This window comes from Zosterops lateralis (assembly GCF_965231275.1).
Source record: "Zosterops lateralis genome assembly, chromosome: 22".
Taxonomy (NCBI): domain Eukaryota; kingdom Metazoa; phylum Chordata; class Aves; order Passeriformes; family Zosteropidae; genus Zosterops; species Zosterops lateralis.
Window position 1 is genome coordinate 4,163,091 of NC_139782.1, and position 23,848 is coordinate 4,186,938.

A 23,848-nucleotide genomic window follows, 5' to 3' on the forward strand; every position below is an offset into this window, starting at 1 on the left:
GGATTTGGGGGTTTTCGGGGAGCGGCGAGCGGGGGGCGTGGCCGGGGGCGTGGCCAGGGGAGCGGAGGGCGTGGCCGGGGGCGTGTCCCCGCAGGGGGCGGGGCCGGCTCTCGCCATCTTGGCGCGGAGCGGCCGCGCCCGGCTCGGCCCCGGCGCTCGGCCCGGGGCGGGCGCTGCCCCGCCCGGCATGCGGGGCCCGCCGGCCGCCCGGGACCTGCTGGAGGACGCGGACAACGAGGAAGATGTGTCGGGTAGGGGTAGGCGGCGGCGGCGGGCGGGGGGCACGGGCGGGGCGGTGGCAGCGCTCCCCGGATGGGTCCGGCCGTGCCGCGGGCGATCCCCGCTGTCCCCGCGCCCCGAACCGGAGGGTCCGTGCCGGGTTCCCCCCCGGGCGGTGCCTGGAGCCGGCTGGTCCCCCGGGCTGGGATTGGTGCAGCGATGCCCGCCCTGTCAGAGCTAAACCAGCACAGCGTGAATCAGGGAATCGTGGAATCACAGAACGGGTTGGATTGGAATGGATCTTACAGACCATCCAGTTCCACCCTGCCATGGGCAGGGACACCTTCCACTAGAGCAGGCTGCTCCAAGCCCAGTCTAACCTGGTCTTGAACACTCCCAGGGATGGAGCATCCACAGCTTCTCTGGGCAGCCTGTACCTCACAGAAGTGGAGCGAGCAATATGTCCTGAAGTGGTGTTGCTGTTATGAGCTCAGAAATTAAAAATAAAGACACAGGCCTAAAGCCATGTGGGGACTGGCTGGGATGGTGGGATGCACTGGGTCTGGGGAGATGGGGAGGTGTGCACTAGCACTAATCCCTCTGCCCAGGGCCGTGTCCCTGACTGGTGTGAGCAGCCCAAAACAACCTGACAGCTGTGGCACCCATTTTCCACATGAATCCTTCCTCTCCTCCACTCACTGTGTTTTTGTGAGCTCTGCCTGGGGATGAGAAAAATAAAAGCCAAGTGCTCCCCCAGTGTCTGCAGGCCCAGGTCAGCAGGAGCTCTGAGATGTGGTGCCCACACCTCTGTGCTGGGTGTGAGTGGCAGGAGGTTCTGGGCATGAGAGGAGCTGAGGCTGGTGCTGCTGGGCAAGAGCCTTGAGGGGCACCAGTGGGGCAGCTGCTGGTGTGAGGGTCTGCAGGAGAAGCCACTGAGCTCTGTGTCTTGTGGCCTGAAGCTGCTGCTCAGGTGTGCTCTTCTGTCATGGTGAGCATGGTCATCTGTGCCGTCTGTCCACGTGAGCTGTCCCTTTTGTCCCCAGAAGAAGATGATGGGGTGCTGGAAGGATTGGATGAGTTTTTTGCAGAAGACCAAGTTGTGGTACAGAAGAAGAAGAAATTCAAGAAGCTGAAAGATGGCAAGGCTGCCAAAATCAAGAGGAGGAAGAAGGAGGTAACACTGCATTTTCTCACGCTGGGCTAGGGCTCCTCAGCTGTGGTGCAGAGGCAGCAGCTCAGAGTGCTGCCAGCAAACACCTCTTGGGTCTCTGTGGATGGAAAGAAGGGTGAGCAGGTCCTCTCCCAGCCCTGGAAGGTGACCCCCTCTTGCCCAGCTTGGCTGTTCAGGAGTGGCAATGTCCCCTAAAAGTGGTCTCTGGGGGAAGAAGGGCCCTCCATGCCTTCTGACAGTGATGCAGGCACCTACCCCACAGGAGCAGCTTGGCCCTCGTGGGCACTTTGGTGTGTACAGTGGCACTGTCTGGCCCCAAGTGTTGAGGTCCTCCTGCCCATACCACAGTGCAGCATACAGGAACAGCAGTAAATCTTGCTGTTGCTGCACCAACACGGCATCTGGGGCTTATGTTCCTGAGGAGGGAGATGAAAACCCCATGTTGGGGCAGAGCTTGGAGGTTTCTGTGGGTGCTGGCGTTGGCTGAACTCATTCCAGCTGTTTGCAAGGCAGATGGTCCAGGGGCCTCTAGGATTTGACATATGGAAGGACTCTTGGGCCTTCTGTAGGAAAACAAAGGTGAGGATTTGTGTCCTCCAGGGTCAGCCCTGAGGTGTGCTGCTGGCTTGAGAAGGCTGGCACTGCTCCCAGAGCCGGCTCACTGGTGCTGTCCTGGGCTCTGCCTCTCACTGTCCCATCCCAGACAGTGCTGTCATGAGGACAGGAGCAGACATCTTGTGTGCTGGCCCTTGTCCTGCCTAAATGCAGAGAGGCTGCTGGGAGGAAAGAGTGAGCAGTGATGGTTCCTCAGCCCCCTGCTTCCCCTGCTGTGGCTGGGGAGAAGGTGCTCACCCAGCACACTGGGCACGTCCCCCCTTGCCAAGACAGGTCTGGGTGTTGCTGATCTCCCCAGGGGAGCTGTAAACAGATTGGCTGGATGAGGTGTCACATTGAAGTGCTTGTGGTATGGGTAGGAGTGTGATGAGCTTCTGGTTTAAAGAGAGGAGATTCCACCCTGGGCAGCCTCTTGCCATCGTGGCCCTGAGGAAGCTTGTTTCTGTCATGGCCATGGTGATGTTCTCTTTCTGCGGATACCACACAAAGCAGGCTCAGGCCCTCTGCCCCCTCTACCTCTCCCATCATTAGGCACATTTTTTTCCCTATGCTGTTTGCTGAAAAGGGGAAAATAAAACACAACTCCAGGGTGTTTCCCCCTCTTCCCCTTTGGTGTTGCTGCTGACCTCCCTGAGCCCTGCAGCTGTGTGTGCAACTTCTGCTGAGCTTGGCTGCTGCTGAGCTGAGGATGGGGAGGAAATAACAGGATGAGAGCCCTCCTGTTTTTCAGTTAATGCCTTGTGTGGGCAGCTCTAACCAGGTTCCACCTGTGGGAGACTGGCCCCTCACCTGTCAGATCCAGGGAGAAGCTGCTGCTGGGACTATTGGTTGACATGAAGCAGCACCCAGGCTGCCCTTGGGGTCAGGGGGTAAAAGATAGAGGACCTTGAATGGACCTTCCTTTTCCTGAACTTCTCAAGAGTTTTGGGGCAAATGAGCCTTACCCCTGCTAGAGGGGGGTGGGAATGAGGTGCTGGCCTTGGTGTGAAGGCAGTGCCTGTGCCTGCTGCAGTCCCCGGGCTGTTCTGGGGCTGCCACGCCGCACTGCCGCGGGAATTGGCCGCCAACAGCCGCAGTGGAGCTCGAGGCTGAACACGAATCGGTGCTGCCACCCCCCAGAAAAAAATCCGGAACAGCCAGGCTGTGGTTGGAACCTCAGCGCAGGCAGATGAAGGTCCTTGGCAGGGAAGGCAGCGGAGAGGGAGATTCAACCTGTACTGCAGCAGTTCCCATGGAAACCAGTTATCCTGTGCCCAATTCCAGCTGTTCCTAACCCCGCTGAAGGAGAGGCGCGGGATGCTCCGAGCCGGGAGGGACCGCGATGTGCCCTGAGCCACGGGAGCTGTGGGGATCCGGGCAGGAGGGAGGGGCAGGAGGGGCAGAGGGACCCGGGGAGGGCTGGCGGGGCTGGGCGCTGTCCGCTGTGCTGGCAGGAGCCGCTCCCTCTTCTCCCGCCGAGCCCCGGTGCCCACCAGGGATGGGATGGCATCCAGAGGGACCTGGACAAGGGGCCCGTGGGAACCTCGTGCAGTTCAACAAAACCAAGTGCAAGTGCTGCACCCGGATCACCGGTACAACCCCCGGTATCAGTCCGGGCTGGGTGATGAGCAGATGGAGAGCAGCCCTGCTCAGAAGGGCTTGGCTGTGCTGGTTGGTGAGAGGCTGGAGGTGCCCTGGCCGTGTGTGTTGGCAGCCCGGGGAGTTACCCCAGTGCTCCGCCCAGCAGGCAGACACACTCCTTGGGATGGTAATTCTGTTACTGCCAGTGCTGTGCCGTGGGTCATGATCTCTCCAGAAATAAACAAAAATATCCCCTGGGCAGTCCCTGCTCTGACTCTTCCAGCACAGTGTAGCCATTGAAGCCAACTCCTTTCTGGCTGTGGGGAAGTGGGGGGCATCCATCCACTGGAGATGTGGGAGGGTTTATGGGAGGAGTGTGAAGTGAGGGCAGGCTCGTTCTTCACTGTCCCTTTCTGTTTTAGGGGAGCAATGATGAAATGTCAGAAAATGAAGAGGAGATCGAGGAGAAATCAGAAAGTGAAGGGAGTGACTATTCTCCCAACAAAAAGAAAAAGAAAAAACTGAAAGACAAGAAGGAGAAAAAGCCAAAACGGAAGAAGAAGGATGAAGAGGAGGATGACAATGAGGATGGAAGTTTAAAGGTACAAAAGACTTTCTGAGCTGGTGCTAGTGCCTGGAGCCAGACTTGGGCAAGGGGAATTGAGGGTTTCATGAGAAGCTGGCCTTGGGTTTGGCAAGGATGAGGCTGCAAGTGAGTGACTGGGACAGGAGAAGTTATTTTTCCTTAGTGCTTATCTTGATTGCAGGGAGAAGCTGAGTTTCTTGGAGCTGAGAAACCTGCCAAGGCCTTGTATAGTGTTACATGGTGGGGAGCATTTGCATGGTGCCATGTTAATTTGTTTCTTGGGACTGCATGAAGCATTAATTAGTTAAGCACTTGCGTGTGCTGTTTCATAAATCCCAGAAACAAATCCCTGCATATCACTGACTGGGGAGATATGGAGCACATGGCAGACCCAGCCTGGTGCTGCTCATCTGCAGAGCCGTGGATGTTTGCATTAATGATGACTCTTTAAATCTCCAGGAGCCCAAGAGCTCAGCCCAGCTCATGGAGGAATGGGGTCTCGATGACGTAGATTACATTTTCTCAGAAGAGGATTATCATACTCTGACGAATTACAAGGCTTTCAGCCAGTTCCTCAGGTAGGGAACTGTGGACCTGGTGGTTGAGGTTTGGGCATTGCTCAGTCAGCAGATGAAGTTGTGAAGTCAATTCTGCATCGCCAGCTCCTTGTTGCTTCTTCCTCCCAACTCAGTCCTCAGAACTCCATTTATTTGCAGGATTGACTGGAAACAGCTGAAGCATTTATCTCTCCTGCTTTCCATAGCCCCATATTTTGTGTATACTTATTTGAAAAGTTTCATGAGAAAAACAGTGTTAATGAATTTCTGCTTGTACCATGAGCCTTTCAGAGCACAGCAGGTATTTCAGGGAAAGGAAGTCTCTGAGGAGGTTTAGATGTGCCCCTCTTGTGTATATTTGCTTAAGGGAGCTCTGGTTTCTGCTGCTTCCCCATGAACCTCCTGCTGCCACATCTCTTTGGGCTGAAGCACCAGCACGTGAGGGCAGGAGCAGACACACAACACAGTGCTGCTAACACCTGGTTCTCCCTCTGCCCTGCCCTGCAGGCCTCTGATTGCCAAGAAGAACCCCAAGATCCCCATGTCCAAGATGATGACGGTGCTCGGTGCCAAGTGGCGAGAATTCAGTGCCAACAACCCCTTCAAGGGCAGCTCGGCGGCGGCGGCTGCGGCAGCTGTGGCTGCGGCTGTGGAGACTGTCACCATCACCCCGGCACTCCCCGCCAGCCCCCAGCAGCCTGCCTTGCCCACCGTTGTCAGGAAGGCCAAGACCAAGGAGGGAAAGGGTGGGTGCCACTTGTGGGGGGCTGCTCTCGCCAGCAGAGCTGGCACAAGGCCACAAAGCACAAGCTGTAGCAAATTGGGGAGGAAAAGAGGGTGCCACAGGGGTGTCTGCAGCTCTCTGCCCTTGCAGAGGTCCTTGAGAGGCATGTGGTTCGTGAACCATGGCAGATCGAGCCTCTGGGTCTGCTGGATGTTTGGCAGTTTGTGGCAATTAATTAAGCTGAGCAGTAGTGGGAGAGGGAGGGATCTCCCTTTGTGCCATGTTCTGCCTTGGGAAGTTGCTGTTCCACTGTGCTGGGGAGTGATTTGGGTGACAGTTGTTTGTAGAATACCAAATGAGTTGTCAATTTCTTCAGGTCCAGGTGTACGGAAGAAAATCAAGGGCTCCAAAGATGGGAAGAAAAAGGGGAAAGGGAAAAAGATGGGAGGCTTGAAATTCCGGTTTGGAGGAATCCCCAGCAAAAGGAAAAAGGGCTCCTCTGTAAGTTTGCAGGGCTTTGGGTCTGGGAGGGAAGTATTGGGATAAGCTCTTGTTGGGAATGGCACAGCCACCCCATGTCAGGGGTGTCACAGCCTCATTTGTGCCCCTCTGTGGGGCACCAGGCCCTGGTCAGCACATCCACTTGCACCTGTGTCCTGGCTCAGATTTCTGTGGGACTCGTGTCTGGCCACAGCTTTTACTAAAATCACATGAGCCTGTTTACTTTCAGCAGTGCAGGCGATAATGCCATCATTTCAGATTTCATTTGCAAAGGAATTCTTCAGGGCTTGCACTGCAGCTGAACCGTGTATCACAGAGAATTCTGGGATGCTTTAATTGCATTAGCAGGGCCTGCCCATGGCAGCTGGAGTCCTGTGGCATTGCCTGGGATGCTGGAGCTGCCCAGCCAGAGCACACTGGATTCTTTTCAGTGCACCAGTATCGGGAGTGTTTCAAGGAATTAACAGCTTTTAAAAGAATAATTTTCTTAGATAACTAGTGACTGCAGGTGGGGCTCTTCTAGGTATTGATAATATTGGTCAACCCCCCTCAGCTCACTTTGTTGCAGTTCCAGCTTTAGTTTCTGTAACACAACCTGTTTGCAAGCACATCTGTATGTTGGAGGTTGAAGGGCAGGAGCCACTCATTGCTGCAGATTTTCAGTCACATATCACAAAAAAATTCCTCCCATGCTCTAGATCCAAACAGAGAGTCACAAAGGGCTCACACTGCCTCCTGCAGCTGGAGCCTGAGCACCTGGTTAGGAGTGTGCAGGCTGGGGATTTGCATGCTTGAGTCTCCCGAGTAAGAATTCAGATGTATTATTGTGTTTTGACTCCTTTCATGCAGTGGGAATGCCAAGTGTGAAGGTCTGCATGCATGGACACAGGAGGGATGGCACGGCTGAAATGGGTGTCAGAACAGAGAGAGGGAGCAAAGTTCTGCCAAGTACTGGAAAACAGGGCCTTTGGATGCACAGGGTGGGAGTATGGGGTTGTTCCTATCCAGGGGAACGCAGCAGTGGAATGACAGCTGGGATGCCAGCACTTGGACTGGATGTGCTTTGCTTTTTCCCTCTGCAGAGCGAAGAGGAGGAACGGGAAGAATCCGACTTTGACAGCGCCAGCATCAACAGCTCCTCCATGCGCTCCGAGTGCTCGGCTGGCCTGGGGAAGAGAGGGAAGAAGAGGAAAAAGAAAAAGAGGAGTAGGCCATCCTTTGTAATCTGTTCCTATTCTGTTTGGATTTCCCTGTTCAGATGGTGTTTCCCTGGCCTGTGCAGCTCCGGGCTGTGTCTGGCACTGGTGGGAGCGGATGTGTCTGTGCCTGTCTATGTGAGTGGAGTGTGAGGTGCTCTCTTGGTGTCCAGGCCCTGCTGCTGCAGGGCTCGTGCCTGCAAGGAAGTTGCAGAATTTTTGGGGTTTCCAGGGAAGTGATTTTCTGAGGAACAGCTCCTGGAGAGCTGTGGCTTGTGGCAAGCTCCCAGCAGAGCAGGGCAGGCTGTGGGTGAGACCGTGTGAAGACGAGAGATGTTTTGTCTGTGTGAGGTGTGCAGTCAGGCAGAGGCAGGTGACAGAGCTGTGGTAGCGATGCAGGGACAGGGAGGCATGTGAACCATGGTGGAAAGGATCTGTCAGGCTCTGCCAGTGGCTGTGTGACCACATTTGTATGTGTGTCCTTTCATCCCTTCCCAGGTGTATGTTGTGCCATTGCACCTCTGTCCTTGTGCTGCTCTGGAGAGCAGCCCTTGTGCTGAGCACGTTGCCTTTCTGTCTTGTGTCCTTGTTTGGGACAAGATACTTCAGATCCAGGCACATCCTTTGGCTTCTTAGCTTTTCTGATGGAGTTTTGCTTCCAAGAAATGGAAGGGCAGCTTCTGGGCTGGGGACCAGTTAGGGTGTGATACTGGTCAGCTTCACCATTGGTCAGTGAGGCTGGGCTGGCTGGCTAGACCCATGTCTTGTGTGTGAAGGGCATTGCTTGTGGCCCTGTGAGGACCCTGGTGCTGGAGGAAGGTAGCTCCTGCTGCATGCTGGAGAAGCGGAAGGTCGGATATACATGCCAGGAGTTCATGGCAGAGCTGGGAATTGAGATGAGCCATTCCAGCACTTGCAAGGCCTTGTTCTTCTCCTCCTTCTCCCATCCATGCTGTGTTGAGAGTGCTCCCGCCTCTGTGCCAGGGAGCCCTGAGGAAGAGCAGAGTAGTCCCAGGAGAGGAGTCCTGTCCTTGGCCATGTCACCCTTGCATGGTGCGTTTGCAGCTGGTGCTGGTGCCTGGGGAGGTTTCTCTGACTGGCCTCCCTTGCAACCTCTCCAGGTTCTGGCATTCTCCATTGAGAGCCTGAAGGAACCAAAGGATGATACAGTGTGGAGAGAGAAAGAGAGACAGAGGTGAGATGATGCTGTGTGCAAAGGTGAACTGTGATGCTGAGGGACAGAGAGGTAGTGGGAATTAACAGGAGGGGTCTGAGATGAAACGCTGTTCTTATTTCCTTAACTGTATGGTAGAGGAGCAAGTGTCCCATTCCCTCCAGGAGAGCTGGCTGCTCTGCCACCCCTCTGACTGTCACCTGTCCCTTGCTTGCAGTTGAAGAGGGGGACGGGTACGAGACGGACCACCAGGACTACTGTGAGGTGTGCCAGCAGGGTGGGGAGATCATCCTGTGCGACACCTGCCCCCGAGCCTACCACCTGGTGTGCCTGGACCCCGAGCTGGAGAAGGCCCCCGAGGGCAAGTGGAGCTGCCCCCACTGTGTGAGTGGGGTTGGGGCCCCGTGGGAGTGGGTGGCCTGCTGGTGGAAACCCTCGGTGTTACACTGGCTGTGCTTCCCCAGGAGAAGGAGGGCATCCAGTGGGAGCCGAAGGAGGAGGAGGAGGAGGAAGAGGATGGTGGGGAGGAGGAGGAGGATGACCACATGGAGTTCTGCCGGGTCTGTAAGGACGGAGGGGAGCTGCTGTGCTGTGACACCTGCCCGTCCTCCTACCACCTTCACTGCCTGAACCCGCCGCTGCCAGAGATACCAAACGGTGAATGGCTCTGCCCACGCTGTACAGTGAGTGTTACTAGCATTCCCATTCCTTACTCTGTCCTTGTTCCCACACCTGCCTGGCCTGCCAGTAGCTCTTGTGGCTGCTGCTGCCCCTCACAGCCCTGCCCTCTGCCCCAAACCCTTCCTTGAGGGGTGTTGCTGCCAGATGCCTGAGGGTGCAGGGTGGCTGTGGAAGGCTCTGCTGCCTCTGTGGTCTCCCAGTGGGAATTGCTGGCTGGCAGCTTCCCAGCCTGGTTTCTGACGGGATGTCAAGCCTTGTTTGATATGTGGCCTATGGAGAGGGGCCCTTTCTGCCTGGTGGCAAGACCCATCCCCAGAGGGATGCACAAGTGTCACAGACACTTCTCGGGCACCCTGTGCTGGCTGCTGTCCACTTGGAATTGAGGGCCCCCTTCTGCTCCCCAGTGCCTTGCTCTAGCTCTCCATGGCCCCTGCCAGAGTCTCACCTTAAACTCTGTTTCTTCTGTACCCGCAGTGCCCTCCCTTGAAGGGCAAAGTCCAGCGCATCCTGCACTGGGCCTGGAAGGAGCCGCCGGCGCCGCTCCCGCCCGTGCTGCCCTCTGCAGACCCGGAGCTGCCTCTGCCCCCGCCCAAGGTGCTGGAGGGGATCCCGGAGCGCGAGTTCTTTGTCAAGTGGGCAGGCCTCTCCTACTGGCACTGCTCCTGGGTCAAGGAGCTGCAGGTGAGCCCACGTGGCATTGGTAGAGCCCTTTCCTTGCCCCGCTGTCCCACTGCCCACGGGCTGAGCGTGGCTCCCTCCTGCTGCAGCTGGAGCTCTACCACACCGTCATGTACCGCAACTACCAACGGAAGAACGACATGGATGAGCCACCAGCCTTCGACTACGGCTCTGGGGACGAGGACAGCCAGAGGGAGAAGCGGAAGAACAAGGACCCCCAGTATGCCAAGATGGAGGAGCGGTTCTACCGCTATGGCATCAAGCCCGAGTGGATGATGATCCACCGCATCCTGAACCACAGGTGAGGAGCCTGTGAGGGAACTTGTGCCGTCCTTCTGGAAGGCCAAAGCCCTGGGCTGCTGGGATTTCAGCTTCTGGCCTGTGCTGAGGTCTCTGTTGTCTTGGAGTTTTGCTCCTGGAGTGAAGCTGAGGCTGGAAGGGGATCTGTACTGTCTTATTTTAATTTCTGCTATGTTGCGCATTAAAAATAGAGTTACAGCAAGTTTTCCCAAAGGTGGATGTGCAGTATTGTTCCACTCTTTCCAGTCATACTGTTTAGGTCCTGTTATAGCCTCACCATTGTGTAAATTCTGATGCTGATGGGGACAGTGCTGAGGGGAAGAATTGGAGCATGTGGCCAACTCGCTTACAGAACCTTGACATTGATGTTTCTTTTCTGTAGAAGAAATTCCCAGTGAATGAAGTGTGCTGTGCAGATGGGCTTTCTTACATCGAGTGGCTGAAGACATGTTTTTGTTGAATTTCTACATTTCAAGTGGCAGCTTGAAATGTCAAATAGTAGCAGCAGCTTTGCTGGAAGGCTGCGTGGCAGGAAAGAACTAAAGCTGCCTGTTTGATTTTTGTATGAGCTTCACTTTGTCCACTGACAAGGCAGCAGGTTTTCCTGTAGGCACAGAGTCAGACTTGGAATTATGTTTATTCTGTTTTTAGTGTAAGCAGGACTTCCTAGAGTGGTGAGTGCTGCAGGTGAGAGAGGAAGCACTGGTATCCATCCAGGCCTGGTGAAACAGGGAAATGAGGTTGTTCAGTGGAATGGAAAAGCAGCCTGTAAAGCTTAATGGTTTGACACACTCACAGACGAATAGGTATTTCCTCTGGAAGTGTTGATACTTTATGCTTTTCTACCTCAGCTTGGATGTCCTTGTCTGTAGGTGAAGGCAGAGGATGAAGCATCCAGCTCTGCAGAAGCAGATCATGGTGAGCTGTTCCCAGGGGCTGGTGGCATTCACTGATCAGCTTTCTGTGCCCTGTGTTACAGCTTTGATAAAAAGGGAGACATCCATTACCTGATCAAGTGGAAGGACCTGCCCTATGACCAGTGCACCTGGGAGATTGATGACATAGACATCCCCTACTATGAGAACCTCAAACTCCTCTACTGGAACCACAGGTATGAGCCCACAGCCAGGGGAGCTGGGCAGAGCCAGGACAGCTCATGTGGGTGTTTGGGACAAGGGGGACACAGAGATGCCCCCCTTTTGAACACATTGACACTGCTTGCAGTGACTTCTCTTCAAAGAGCAGTGGGGCAGCACTGATGAAGGCTGGCCCTCCTGATGTGCCATTCTGGGGCTGCTGGGCAATCCCACCTGCTCTTTTCCAGCCTATGCTCCCCTTCCCCTGTGTCTGCACTGCCATGACATTCATGGTCTCCATGGCTGTGCTGCCTGTTTTGGGGGAAAACCATAGTACTCTGAATTTGTTCTTCATTCTGGGGACTGTTGTGTGGACTGTTGTGAGGGGAAAATCAATGCCCTGTGAGTGCCTGTGCTATCTGGGCCAGAAGAGCTCCTGTGAGGAGGGGGCAGTGGAGTGTGGGAGATGTTTCTGTCCCTCGGCTCAGAGCTGAGAGAGCAGTGACCCCCTACCATCCCTGATGTGTGCTGGCTGTCACAGGGAGCTGATGCTGGGGGAGGACACGCGCCCTCTGAAGAAGCTGAACAAGAAAGGGAAAAAGCTGAAAGAGGAGAAGCTGGAAAAGCCTCCAGAAACACCCCTTGTGGATGTGAGTGAGAGTGGTGCGGACAGTGTGGTGACATGGGAACCTAGAGGGAGGGTGGGCTGTCTGTGCCCTTGTCCTGTGATGTTGTCCTCCTCTGGTCCTCCTTTGGGGATGCTGTTTTCATTGAAAATTCTGGAGTGGTGTTGCTGTGAGGAGCCTGGGGACTGGGCTGTGCCAGGGACCATGTCCTTGTCTCCTTTGGAGCTGGATGTTACAAACCTAAGGAGGGTTTTTTTGGATGTTACAAACCTAAAGAGGGAGGTGCAGGGGAAGGAGAGGCAGGTGTTTTTCACTGCTCTGTGCCATGGCTCTCTTCTCAGCCTACAGTGAAGTTTGACAAGCAGCCGTGGTACATCGATGCCACGGGAGGCACACTGCACCCTTACCAGCTGGAAGGGCTGAACTGGCTGAGATTCTCCTGGGCACAAGGGACAGATACAATCCTGGCTGATGAGATGGGTCTGGGGAAGACGGTGCAGACTATTGTGTTCTTGTATTCCCTGTACAAGGAGGTGAGTGGAGCGCCCAGCAGTCCCCGAGGTGGCTGAGAGGTGCTGGGTACAGGGAGAACAGCCTGGGCTCTGTCTTCCTGAGCAGGGCCACTCGAAAGGGCCGTACCTTGTCAGTGCCCCCCTCTCTACCATCATCAACTGGGAGCGTGAGTTTGAGATGTGGGCACCTGATTTCTACGTTGTGACCTACACGGGGGACAAGGAGAGCCGGTCGGTCATCCGGGAAAATGAGTTTTCCTTTGAAGATAACGCCATCCGGAGCGGGAAGAAGGTCTTCAGGATGAAGGTGGGTGATGAGTATGTGCCTGCCTCATTGCTTTACCTGTCAGTAAGAAAGGGAGAAGCGAATCTGAGCTGGAGAGGGAGGCTGGTTAGGTCCCTCATCAGGTGTGTCCCGCAGGGGGAAGCTGGCATTGTTTACAAATGCAGGAGATTTGTGATGAGCTTTACAGATTTCTGCCAGAGCTTTTCTGCTTATGTAGTCTCCTGCTTGGTTCTTGTGTTTGGGTGTTCTGCTGGCACTACTCAGTCCTGCTGTTTGCTCTGTGCCAGGCAGTGTAGCCCTTCTCACCTTGGATTATATGCAGCAGTAGCAGAGGTGGAGGCTGTCCTGTTTGCTGCTCTCTTATCCCAGCTTTTCTCTCCCTCTGCTCCTCCAGAAGGAAGCCCAGATCAAGTTCCATGTCCTGCTCACATCCTATGAGCTGATCACCATTGACCAGGCGGTGCTGGGCTCCATAGAGTGGGCCTGTCTGGTGGTGGATGAAGCACACAGGCTAAAGAACAACCAGTCCAAAGTAGGTGGCAGGCATTTGTGAGTGATTTTTTTTTTTCTCTCTAACATCCTCTGGCATTAATAGCCCTTCAGCAGCAGGAGAGGCAGCAGCCTGGCTGCCTGACAGTCCTTGGACAGGCTATAATGAAAGGGAATTGATCCCTCTCCTTCCTCTCCCCTTTAGCTGAGGCTCAATGCAGTCTCCAGCTCCTGGGATGTTCACTGTCCCTGATGCAGGAGGAGACAAGTGTTGTGACTCAAAAACACACAGGATTGCTGCCTGTACCCAGTGGGAATCACTGGGAGCAGGACGTGGTGGCACCCTGCTCTGCATGCCCAGCGTGGGGGTCACTGCACAGTCTCCATGTGCACTTTGCAGAGTCCCACAGTGACACACTGGTTCCTTGCAGTCCTTGTCACCCAAACTTATTTCTTTTCCAGTTCTTTAGAGTACTGAACAGCTACAAGATCGATTACAAGCTGCTTCTCACAGGGACACCTCTCCAGAACAACTTGGAAGAGCTCTTCCACCTGCTCAATTTTCTGACTCCAGAGAGGTTTAAGTAAGTTGCACTTACTCAGTCCATTGAGGTGGCTCCTCACTCTGGCTTTGGTGCAGGCACACGAGCATTATCTCCTCATGTGCCTTGAGCGCTCTGCCCTGGTTTTTAAGTCACAAAGCAGCAGATCCCTTCGCTTTCACATGCCCCCGTTGCTCAGTGCCATGGTCTGGCTGCTTCCACAGCAACCTGGAGGGGTTCCTGGAGGAGTTTGCAGACATCTCCAAGGAGGACCAGATCAAAAAGCTCCATGACCTGCTGGGTCCCCACATGCTGCGGCGGCTCAAGGCCGATGTGTTCAAGAACATGCCGGCCAAGACGGAGCTGATCGTCAGAGTGGAGCTGAGCCAGATGCAGAAGTGAGTGATTCCAGTGCATTTCCCAGGGGTGTCTGCCCTCCCCCAACATGGGGAGGAGGTGTCAGTGGGGATTGAGGGGTCAGAGCACCCCACCAGCCTGGGGCCTGCTGCAGGAAGAGTTGGGAGCACTTTGTGTCTCACCAAGGGGTGTGTTTCATGTGCTTGAACTGGGCTTTGTGCAGTTCTGGGGGCATGGGAGGCTGGCAGTGTGGCTCTGCTGGTTCTGGGGGCATCAAGAAAACACTGAAGCTGAATCCCCTTCTCCCATTCCTGACACTGGGACATGGCCTGTGCTGCTGGTGTGCCTGGGTCAGTCTGGAGCATTGCTGCTGTCCCAGCTCTGGTTCTGCTGGGCTGACCTGTTCAGCTTCAGTGGCATCTCTTGCAGCTCAGGGCACCTGCAGGAAAGGCCTGTCACTTCTTCCCTACCTGGTGGGCAAGAGGGCTTGGCTGGCACCCAGCAGGTGCTGTGCCCCCCAGTCCATCCCACTGCCAGGGCTGTTATTCCCCCAGAGCAACTGGAAAGACACAGCCCTAGGTGCTGAAATGATTTTAAAATCCTCCAAATGTCCCTTTTGCATCTCCAGTGACACTAGGGGGGTTTAATTCAGTGTCCTCCTGTTTGTGCCAGTCCCACACCTGCCCCAGCTAACACGGTGTCTGTCCCATCCCCCCTCCTGCAGGAAGTACTACAAATTCATACTGACGAGGAACTTTGAAGCCCTGAATTCAAAAGGTGGTGGGAACCAGGTCTCACTGCTCAACATCATGATGGACCTGAAGAAGTGCTGCAATCACCCGTACCTGTTCCCTGTGGCAGCCGTGGTACGTCCCCTGCCTTTGCACCCTTGGGCATGTCTCAGAGTGTTTGGGTGGCAGCTGCTTCCATGATCTTGCTTTGGTTAATACTGTGGGTTACACTTTGGGTAAAACTGGATTTCCATGCAAGTTGTTTCATACAAGGACTTTGTTTTTTGTTTTGGAAATGCAAGTGAAGTTCTCGGTGAGGTTAATGAGTTGTCCTTGTGGGCACTGACCATGCTGCCTTCACAGGAGGCCCCAGTGCTGCCCAATGGATCGTATGATGGGAATTCTTTGGTCAAATCTTCTGGGAAACTGATGCTGCTCCAAAAGATGCTGAAGAAGTTACGGGATGGGGGTCACAGAGTTCTGATCTTCTCGCAGGTGAGGGCAGGGAGGGATAATAATAAATAAATTTTTAAAGGAATTTTTACAAATTATGTATGGGAAATTTGTGCTGGGAACAGACAGAAATAGGTGGAATAGCTGGTGACAGCTTCTCCCCCAGGCAGCCATGGCAGTAATAGTGGAAGGGCTGTGTCCCAGCTTGCTCCTGAGGGAGCACCTGTCATGTTTAAGAGCTCTATTAGCTCAGGATAGAAAGGAGACAACAGTCACAAGGCTCCTCTTTGGGGAGGGACAGTCAGACACAATTCCTTCCTTCTGGCAGAGCTGCCTGTAGAGGATGAGATACAAGTATTGCTCCTCTGCAGCTGCCTGTTAGCTGTGCCTGCTTTGCTCACCATGCTGTGCTACCACCACTGAGGCCTCTGGCCTGTGGGAAAGGTGCCCAGGGGAGGCAGGGGTGTTTGGCCATGCAGACCCTCTCATGCCAGGGTTGCCTTGCCCTGTAGATGACAAAGATGCTGGATTTGCTGGAGGATTTCCTGGAGTATGAAGGCTACAAGTACGAGCGGATCGATGGGGGCATCACCGGCGGCCTGCGCCAGGAGGCCATCGACAGGTTCAATGGTACACACTCACCTTCCTACCTTGCTGAGGGGTGGCCATGAGGGGATGGCAGGGTGTGGCCGGCAGCAGGTCGTCTGCCAATGCCCAGAGCTCGTGCCACACTTGCAGGTCTGGCTTCCTGTGGCACTGGGGGGCTGCTCGTCCCGTGCCATTAAACCCTTGGGTTGGTTCCCACAAGGAACCCTGAGTGTGCCAGCAGCTGTTCAGCTGGAGGGGCTCCTGCCTTTCCCTCCAAGACCTCAGCAGATGACAGAGCTTCCCCTTTGCTTTGGAGCTAGGTTCTGCAGTACCTGGTTCCCAGGGAGCGAGATGTTTTCACTCCTTGCCACCCCTGCCTCTTGCTTGTCAGCTTCGGACGCCATTCTGTCCCTCCACAATGGTGCTGGTCCTCTCTGTGAGCTGTGCTTCTTTCTGTTCTCAGCTCCTGGGGCTCAGCAGTTCTGCTTCCTCCTCTCTACCCGTGCTGGTGGTCTGGGCATAAACCTTGCTACAGCCGACACTGTCATTATTTATGATTCTGACTGGAATCCCCACAATGACATCCAGGTTTCTGACTTTCCCTTTTCCTTCCTGTATAGTAAGTACCTCTCTGGCTCTACCCCCTCTTTGCACACCCTCACTGGGTTTTCAGTATCTTCTCTTTAGAGCTGCTGACATTTTCTTGTGAGTGTTTCTGCTCAAAAGTCCCCTTCCTGCACCCTCTGGCCTCATCCTGGCCTCTCTGCAGTCTAGGAGAGACCTGACACATAAAATTGGCTCTCCCCTGTGACATTCTCACTTCTTCCTCATGCTTGTCCTCAACCGGGTGCCTCTCACACAAGCTTGGAGGGTGAGAAGCATGGCCCTCCTGTCCATCTGGCACCCTCTCCAGCTCCTTGTTCTGCCTGCAGGCGTTCAGCAGAGCTCACCGCATCGGGCAGAACAAGAAGGTGATGATTTACCGCTTCGTGACCAGGGCGTCTGTGGAGGAGCGCATCACCCAGGTGGCCAAGAGGAAGATGATGCTCACCCACCTGGTGGTCCGCCCGGGGCTCGGCTCCAAGTCGGGCTCCATGACCAAGCAAGAGTTGGATGACATCCTTAAGTTTGGGACAGAGGAACTCTTCAAGGATGATGTGGAGGGTGAGGTGGGAATGCTCTGTGTGAGGCAGGGCCCTCTCCGAGCTGCTGGGGCTCACTCTCCTCTCCCTGTGCCCCAGGCATGGTGTCTCAGGGACAGCGGATTGCCATGCCAGATGCTGTTACCCCTTTCTCGGACACACTGTCAACAAAAGGGGGTGCAGCAACCCCTGGCATGAAAAAAAAGCATGGTGGTACCCCACCAGGTGTGTAGCTTCCTCTTTGCTGGGGTGACTCATCCCTCTTCCTATCCCCTTACCTGACCTGAGCTCACCTGGCTTAGGAGTGGACTGTCCAGCAGACTGATCTGCACTGCTGTTCCCCTCACTTTGCTCTCCAGGTGACAATAAGGATGTAGATGACAGCAGTGTGATCCACTATGATGATGCTGCCATCTCTAAGCTTTTGGACCGAAACCAGGATGCGACTGACGACACGGAGCTGCAGAACATGAATGAGTATCTCAGCTCCTTTAAAGTGGCTCAGTATGTTGTGAGAGAAGAGGACGGTGTGGTAATGTGATCAGTATCTTACAATCACCCCTTTGTGCATCCCTCTGTGTTCCCTCTGCTCCCTCTCTTGTCCCTGTGAGTGCTTGGCATGGGGCAGGACCCTCCCTGCTCTCTATCTGTGACTACTCGAGCTCCTTGTCTCTGGCTCTGCAGGAGGAGGTGGAACGGGAGATCATCAAGCAAGAGGAGAATGTGGACCCTGACTACTGGGAGAAGCTGCTGCGGCACCACTATGAGCAGCAGCAGGAAGATCTGGCCAGGAACCTGGGGAAAGGGAAGAGAATCCGCAAGCAGGTCAACTACAATGACACCTCTCAGGAGGACCAAGGTACTGCCAGAGGTGCTCAGCTCCTGGCCAGGCTCACAGGGCAGACAGAGCTGTCACTTGATGTCTCTCTGCAGCTGGGAGATTGCCTGGACCTGTACTTCCCAGATTCCTAAACTTAGCAGTGTAGAAATTTTCAAAGATTTTTTTTATTTGTTGGTCTGTAAACTCTTGTTTTGCTGGAAGAATCTAGGAAAGACATGTCTGTAGGCAAAATAATTCAAATTGGGGTTTTTTTGCATAACAGAATGCTAATTCTGTAAAACCTGAGAATGTGGTTTCCTGTTGCTGTATCCCCCTCTCCTGCTGCCTGGCAGTGAATGCCTGTCATACCCACAAGCAGGCTCTGACCTGTGTAGGACATCCCTCCCAGGCAGGGTCTTCTAATCTGGCCTCCCTTGTGTTCTGCAGAGTGGCAGGATGAGCTCTCTGACAACCAGTCAGAGTATTCCATTGGCTCTGAGGATGAGGATGAAGACTTTGAAGAGAGGCCAGAAGGCCAGAGTGAGTTGATGTGTTTGATACTCCCTGGGATTTGGAAGCATCAGGAATGTCTGGGTTGGAGGGACTGGTGTGCCCAGGGCTTCTGTTCAGGGGACTGTGTCCCTGATATATATCGAGTGAGGAGCTTTCCAGGGCAGAGAAGATAGCCAGCTTCCTCCTTGGCCTCTGCAGGACTGTGGTCTGGTCCACCATGAGGGCCAGGCATAGTCCTTCCTTGCTTGGGAGGGGCAGAGGAGTGTCCTGGCCTGGGGAGTGGTGGCTGGAAGGGACCCTGCAGTCTGGGCAGATGCTCTGGTGGGTTCTGCTCCTGTCAGGAGGGAGGGCAGGAATCCTGGGGTCTTTCCTTGCTCCCTGGCCCATCCATCACTGAGGCTGCTTGGCTCTAGGTGGCAGAAGACAATCCCGGAGACAGCTGAAGACTGACAGAGACAAACCTCTCCCTCCTTTGCTGGCAAGAGTTGGGGGGAACATCGAGGTGAGCCTCAGCCTCAGCCAGGGCATGGGCAATGCTGGTGTGCCCAGGCTGCCCGTGGGCTGGATCCCTCTGTGCTGAATCACTGGGACATTAATCCTGGTCCAGCAATGCCTGTCACAGCTGTGAGGCTCCAGGATGCCACATGCTGCTGAGGCCACTCTGTGATCCCAGCAATATCTTTGCTTCCTGCAGGTTCTGGGCTTCAACGCCCGGCAGCGCAAGGCATTCCTGAATGCCATCATGCGCTGGGGAATGCCACCCCAGGATGCCTTCAACTCCCACTGGCTGGTCCGGGATCTGCGAGGGAAGAGCGAGAAGGAGTTCAGGTACAGAGGTCTTGGAAGGCAGGCAAGGTTGGGAGCCTGCACCCCTTCACTGTGGGCTCTTTTTCGGGAGGCAGTATCTGTTTCATTGAGGTGGCATCTCTTGTTCCCTTCCTGGGTGTGAGACTTCCCTCAGGCATGGGTGACAGGGGATCCTGTGTGTGCTGGGCTGAGCAGGGAGGCCATGGGCCAGGACTGAAGTCTGGTTTACCTGGCAGGGCCTATGTCTCTCTCTTCATGAGACACTTGTGTGAGCCTGGGGCAGACGGTGCTGAGACCTTTGCGGATGGTGTTCCCCGGGAAGGGCTGTCACGCCAGCACGTGCTGACTCGCATCGGGGTCATGTCACTAGTAAGGAAGAAGGTGGGTGAGTAAAACTATGAATGGGCCTTTTCAGGAATGTTCTGGAGACTTTTGCCAATGGGGTGGGTGCAGCAGTCCTACCACTTGGTCGCTCTGTGGGTGAGCAGCCTGGACATGCCGACTCTGTGGCACCAGCTGGGAATGTCCCTGCTCTGTTTGACCTGATCATGTGTGTCTGTCCCAGGTCCAGGAGTTCGAGCATGTCAATGGGAAGTACAGCACCCCAGACCTGGTTCTTGAGGGCCCAGAGAGCAAGAGATCCAGTGAGGTTGTGTCTTCAGATCCTAACACACCTGTCCCGGCCAGTCCAGCACACACACACACAGGACCTGGGGCTCTTGCAGGTATCCAGGGGGTTGTAGCTGGGGTGTGGCTTGGGAGGGAGGTGGGCCAAGACACCAGGAGGTTTTTCAGGTGCTTGACCCATCAGGCCCTGCTCAGCCTGGCTTTGCTCTTCCTACAGACAAAACAGAAACACAACTGGGGTTCCATGAGGAAAAGGACTCGGTGGAGCAGAAGCCCAGAAAGGTGTCTGACAGCCAGGTGAGGTGGCTTTGTTCAGCATCTCCTCCAGGAAGTTTCCCCTGCTTTGCCTGGGAATTTGGGGTACTCCCTAGAGAAGGGAGGGCCAGGCTAATCTGAAATGGGTGCTTGGCATTTAGGTGCCTGCAAGTGCCGAGGTGGAAAGCGAAGAGCACCCAGAAAGCTGTGACAGCAAGGAGAGGCCAAGGGAAGAGAAGCAAGAGGATTGTGAAAAGGCAGAGCCCTCTTCTGAGCCCTTGGTGAAAGGTGAGGCTGTGTATCTTCTTGGTGTCACTATGGGAAACTTGAATGTCAGAAAGTCCTGAAGAAATTCCCAAAAAAGCAAGTTGTAAATTGTGTAAAATGGTCATTTTGGGGGAGTATTTGTTCCTCCAGATGTCTCAAGGAAGAGGGAAAACTACATTTATTTGATTAATTGCAGAAGAATGTTTTAAGTTCTTCGAGCATCTTGAACATACAAATGATACTTACTGGTTACTTTACCCTAAAAGGGAAAGTCTGTCTGGATAAGTAGGTTATTCCCTGCAGAGCATTTTCCATGTCAAGCATTTCTTGTAGGCCTGTTCCCTCCTGCAGATGAGGGGATTCAAGAGCAAGAGAAGCCTTTGGAGAAGGCGGAGTTGAGCAGCAGCCCAGGGAAGGGGGAGGATAAAGAAGTCAAACCAGGTGAGGCATGAGGCTTTGGAGAGAGAAGAGTGGGAAGAATTCCCAGAGTGAGGCTAGTGCCTGGCACAGTGACAGAGTGTGCCCACAGGGTGGTGGCAAAGATGCCATCAGCACCAGCACCAATGGTGCTCAGGAGCCACGAGTGGGAACAAGACCCTGTTTGGGTGGGCACTACCTGTGCTAACAATGGGACCTGCTGGGAGGATTGTTGGCTTTTGCAGCAGAGGCTGTTGATGGGACCCACCAGTGGGTCTAGTGGTGGAGCACAATTAAACAGGTCAATTCTTTGTGTTTGCCAAGCAGAGGATGGCAAGGAGGAGGAGAAGGAGCCAAGTGATGCTCAGCAAAATGGTGACAAAGAGGAAGAGGAAGAAGGAAAGAAGGATGACAGAAACATGAACTTCAGATTCATGTTCAACATTGCTGATGGTGGCTTCACAGGTAAGAGTGAGAGATGAGGTGTTGGCCTCTCCTGCAAAGCTGCTGGAGAGGCTCTGAACCTGTTCAAGGAATGTGACCCTTGTCACAGGCCTTGGATGGGCTGGTGCTTTGCCAGCAGCAGGCCTGGGTCTGCACTGTGCCTGTGGTACTGGGAGATTCCATCACTTGCCCTGCCCATGTGCTGTGCATTGATGTGCAGCCCAGCTGCCTGACCAGGCTGTCTCCCTTCTGCTTCTGCTTTCACAGAGCTGCACACGCTGTGGCAGAATGAAGAGAGGGCTGCCATGTCCTCTGGCAAGATCTACGACATCTGGCACCGCCGACACGACTACTGGCTATTGGCAGGAATTGTCACGTACCCTTTGACCTGGCAGAGCAGGAGGCAGTGAGATGAGAGAGGCCTCTGGGGGTGTGGGAGCTGGGCTGGCACTGCAGTGATGAGCAGGGAGAAGGTTTAGGGCCACGGTGTTGCTGTGGGGTGGTGGGCAGGCTGTTGGCTGGCTGGTTCTGCCCTTGACATTCCCCCACACCAGTCATGGCTATGCCCGCTGGCAGGACATCCAGAATGACCCACGCTACGTGATCCTGAATGAGCCCTTCAAATCAGAGATACACAAAGGGAACTACCTCGAGATGAAGAACAAGTTCCTTGCCCGGCGTTTTAAGGCAAGTGGCAGGTCCAGGGTGAGTGGGTCCTTATTGATGGGAGGACCAGAGCAGCACCCTGAAGTCGGGGGAGTTTGCCAACATCTTCTGTGAGTGAAGTGGAGAGTGGACTTTGTGAGGGGCTCTGTGGTTTACTAGTTTATAATGGGGTGGGGTCTGGTTCTGAATCCTTCCCTTCCTGCACCTCCCAGTTGCTGGAGCAGGCCCTGGTGATCGAGGAGCAGCTGCGGAGGGCGGCGTACCTCAACATGACCCAAGACCCCAGTCACCCGGCCATGGCACTGAATGCACGGCTGGCAGAAGTGGAGTGCCTTGCTGAGAGCCACCAGCACCTCTCCAAAGAGTCCCTGGCTGGGAACAAGCCTGCCAACGCTGTCCTGCACAAGGGTGCGTGCCTGCAGGGCTGGGGGAGTCTGCTCTGAGGCTGGGAGGGGTTCCCCACTCGTACCTGGTCAGCCAAGCCAAGAGGTGTCCCATCTTGTGTTTTCTCAGCCAGGAGCTGCCTGCTTCTCTCAGCTTGCTGGGTCTGGCAGGCATCCCCCCAAATACCTCCTGCTTTACTTGCAGTGCTGAACCAGCTCGAGGAGCTGCTGAGTGACATGAAGGCTGATGTGACACGCCTGCCCTCCATGCTGTCCCGCATCCCGCCCGTGGCTGCCCGGCTGCAGATGTCAGAGCGGAGCATCCTCAGCCGCTTGGCCACCCGTGGAGGGGATCCAGCTGCCCAGGTCTGTGGGGACAGACACAGAGCCCTCACTGTGAGGGTCATGAGCTGCAGGTCCATGTCTTTTCTCCCTCCTTGCCTCCCCAGGGCTCCTTTGGCTCTGCCCAGATCTTCAACAATAACTTTGGGCCAAATTTCCGTGGTCCTGGGCCAGGTGGGATTGTCAATTACAGCCAGATGCCTCTGGGACCCTATGTGACTGGTAGGTTGGGGCTTTGCTCTTGGGCAGAGAAATGCAGAGGATGGATTTGGGTGGTCCAGGAGTGCTGCCAAAGGACAGTAGCGAGCAAGGTGTTTCCTCTGTCACCACAGATATTTAGCAGTTCCCACGATTTTCCCCTGCAGCTCCCACTCCTAGCTGAGGTAAGGCTGTGCTTCCCGCTCTCTGTGCTCCATTTGCTGGGGAACATGAAGGGGTGGAGGGCTAAACGGAGGCTCCATTTTGGGCTGCCCCCTCAATGCCAGTATCTGGCTGCAGCCTCTGACTCAAGCAGCCACAGTGGAGGTGGGAGCAGATCCTTCCTGCAGCCCCTCCCAGGTGGGGTTGTCATGTGGAGCGGGTCCAGATTTGGCTGATGGGCAGCCCTCTCTTCTCGCAGCAGCCCGGGGGAACTGTCCCCTGGCCACGAGCCGCTGTCGCCAGAGGTCGGTGGGGGAATTGTGCCAGCGTTACCCACGTGGAAGACAAGCTGCTGCGCTGTCCCACTCCTGCTTCAAGTGTGCTTTGCCTGCTGCGGCCCCCGTGGGAGCGGCGGGGCTCGGGGTTTGTGTCCGTGTACATTTTTTGCACTTTCTTATTGAAGACTTGAAGAGTTTGTCTGGGCAAGGTGGGCTGAGGGGAGGGAGGGAGGGCTGGAGTTGCGGTGTTTGTCCGGTTGTGTTGGCAGGTGTGGGGGTGAGTGGAGGCCAGTGGTGCCATGTCCCAGCCGGCTGTGCTCCCCAGCTTCCCCCTGAGGGCTGTCTCTTCGTCCTTGTGCTGTTTGAGCAAGCCCATGCCTGCTGCTGCCCTGCTGGAATCCCTGGCACTGCTGCGGTGTGGCTGGGGGTCCATACGTGCTGGGCTTGGGGCAGGCAGGTGGAGGGGATGTGGGTGGGACAGAGGGGACAGCTGGAACTGGGATGGGGATACCTTGAGCGTGGTGACACCGGCAGCTGTAAGCAACGCCCCTGCATCCACTTCGTGCTCTGTGTGTCCCGGTTTCTGTTCTGTGTTTTAATAAATCCTTTGGGAAGGACGCAATGGAGTCTGGCACGGGAAGGGATGGTGGGCTGGCCTTGGGGGGGGCCCTGGCCACGGTCTTGATACCCCTATTGTCCTGCACATGTCCACACACACACCTGTCTACAGAAACAGACACAGACATCTATACACACATGCACGTACACAGACACGTGTGCACATGGAGACACAGGGACATGGACACAGACAGACATGAGAATGTTGTGTGTATCTACATAGATACTGTAGTCTCTGCATGAGTGCCCATGTATGTACATATGTCTACATCACCCCCACATATGTA

The 23,848-nt window shown here is 55.0% G+C and overlaps 1 protein-coding gene across 5 annotated transcripts; it reads left to right on the plus strand.

Moving 5' to 3' along the window:
• Window positions 1–167: 167 nt before the first annotated feature.
• On the plus strand, window positions 168–23,546 carry CHD5 (chromodomain helicase DNA binding protein 5). 5 transcript variants are annotated; one of them, XM_083876796.1, is made up of 42 exons: window positions 168–251; window positions 1,263–1,393; window positions 3,988–4,167; window positions 4,611–4,729; window positions 5,216–5,454; window positions 5,809–5,933; window positions 7,016–7,139; window positions 8,521–8,687; window positions 8,768–8,986; window positions 9,459–9,665; window positions 9,752–9,963; window positions 10,942–11,073; window positions 11,580–11,688; window positions 12,006–12,197; window positions 12,283–12,483; window positions 12,857–12,994; window positions 13,414–13,535; window positions 13,718–13,891; window positions 14,575–14,716; window positions 14,945–15,076; window positions 15,547–15,664; window positions 16,086–16,210; window positions 16,555–16,786; window positions 16,864–16,989; window positions 17,124–17,296; window positions 17,449–17,623; window positions 18,032–18,124; window positions 18,511–18,599; window positions 18,792–18,925; window positions 19,141–19,285; window positions 19,470–19,629; window positions 19,749–19,828; window positions 19,948–20,074; window positions 20,387–20,494; window positions 20,798–20,935; window positions 21,182–21,290; window positions 21,469–21,601; window positions 21,793–21,988; window positions 22,169–22,329; window positions 22,413–22,527; window positions 22,671–22,688; window positions 22,925–23,021. In XM_083876796.1, exons 1-41 carry the CDS (start codon window positions 188–190, stop codon window positions 22,685–22,687), a joined length of 5,883 nt encoding a protein of 1,960 aa, XP_083732922.1. In that variant the 5' UTR covers window positions 168–187; the 3' UTR covers window position 22,688; window positions 22,925–23,021. The 5 variants fall into 5 exon arrangements, with proteins under 5 accessions (XP_083732922.1, XP_083732923.1, XP_083732920.1 ...); XM_083876797.1 differs by having other exon boundaries at window positions 22,638–22,688; window positions 22,925–22,994; XM_083876794.1 differs by having other exon boundaries at window positions 22,413–22,688; window positions 22,925–23,546.
• Window positions 23,547–23,848: the final 302 nt, after the last annotated feature.

Coding starts and splice junctions, on each gene's coding strand:
- CHD5 (XM_083876794.1), top strand. CDS start 188: ATGCGGGGCCCGCCGGCCGCCCGGGACCTGCTGGAGGACGCGGACAAC. Junction 1,394..3,987: donor TCAAGAGGAGGAAGAAGGAG/GTAACACTGCAT, acceptor TTTCTGTTTTAG/GGGAGCAATGATGAAATGTC. Junction 13,892..14,574: donor GAGCTGAGCCAGATGCAGAA/GTGAGTGATTCC, acceptor CCCCTCCTGCAG/GAAGTACTACAAATTCATAC.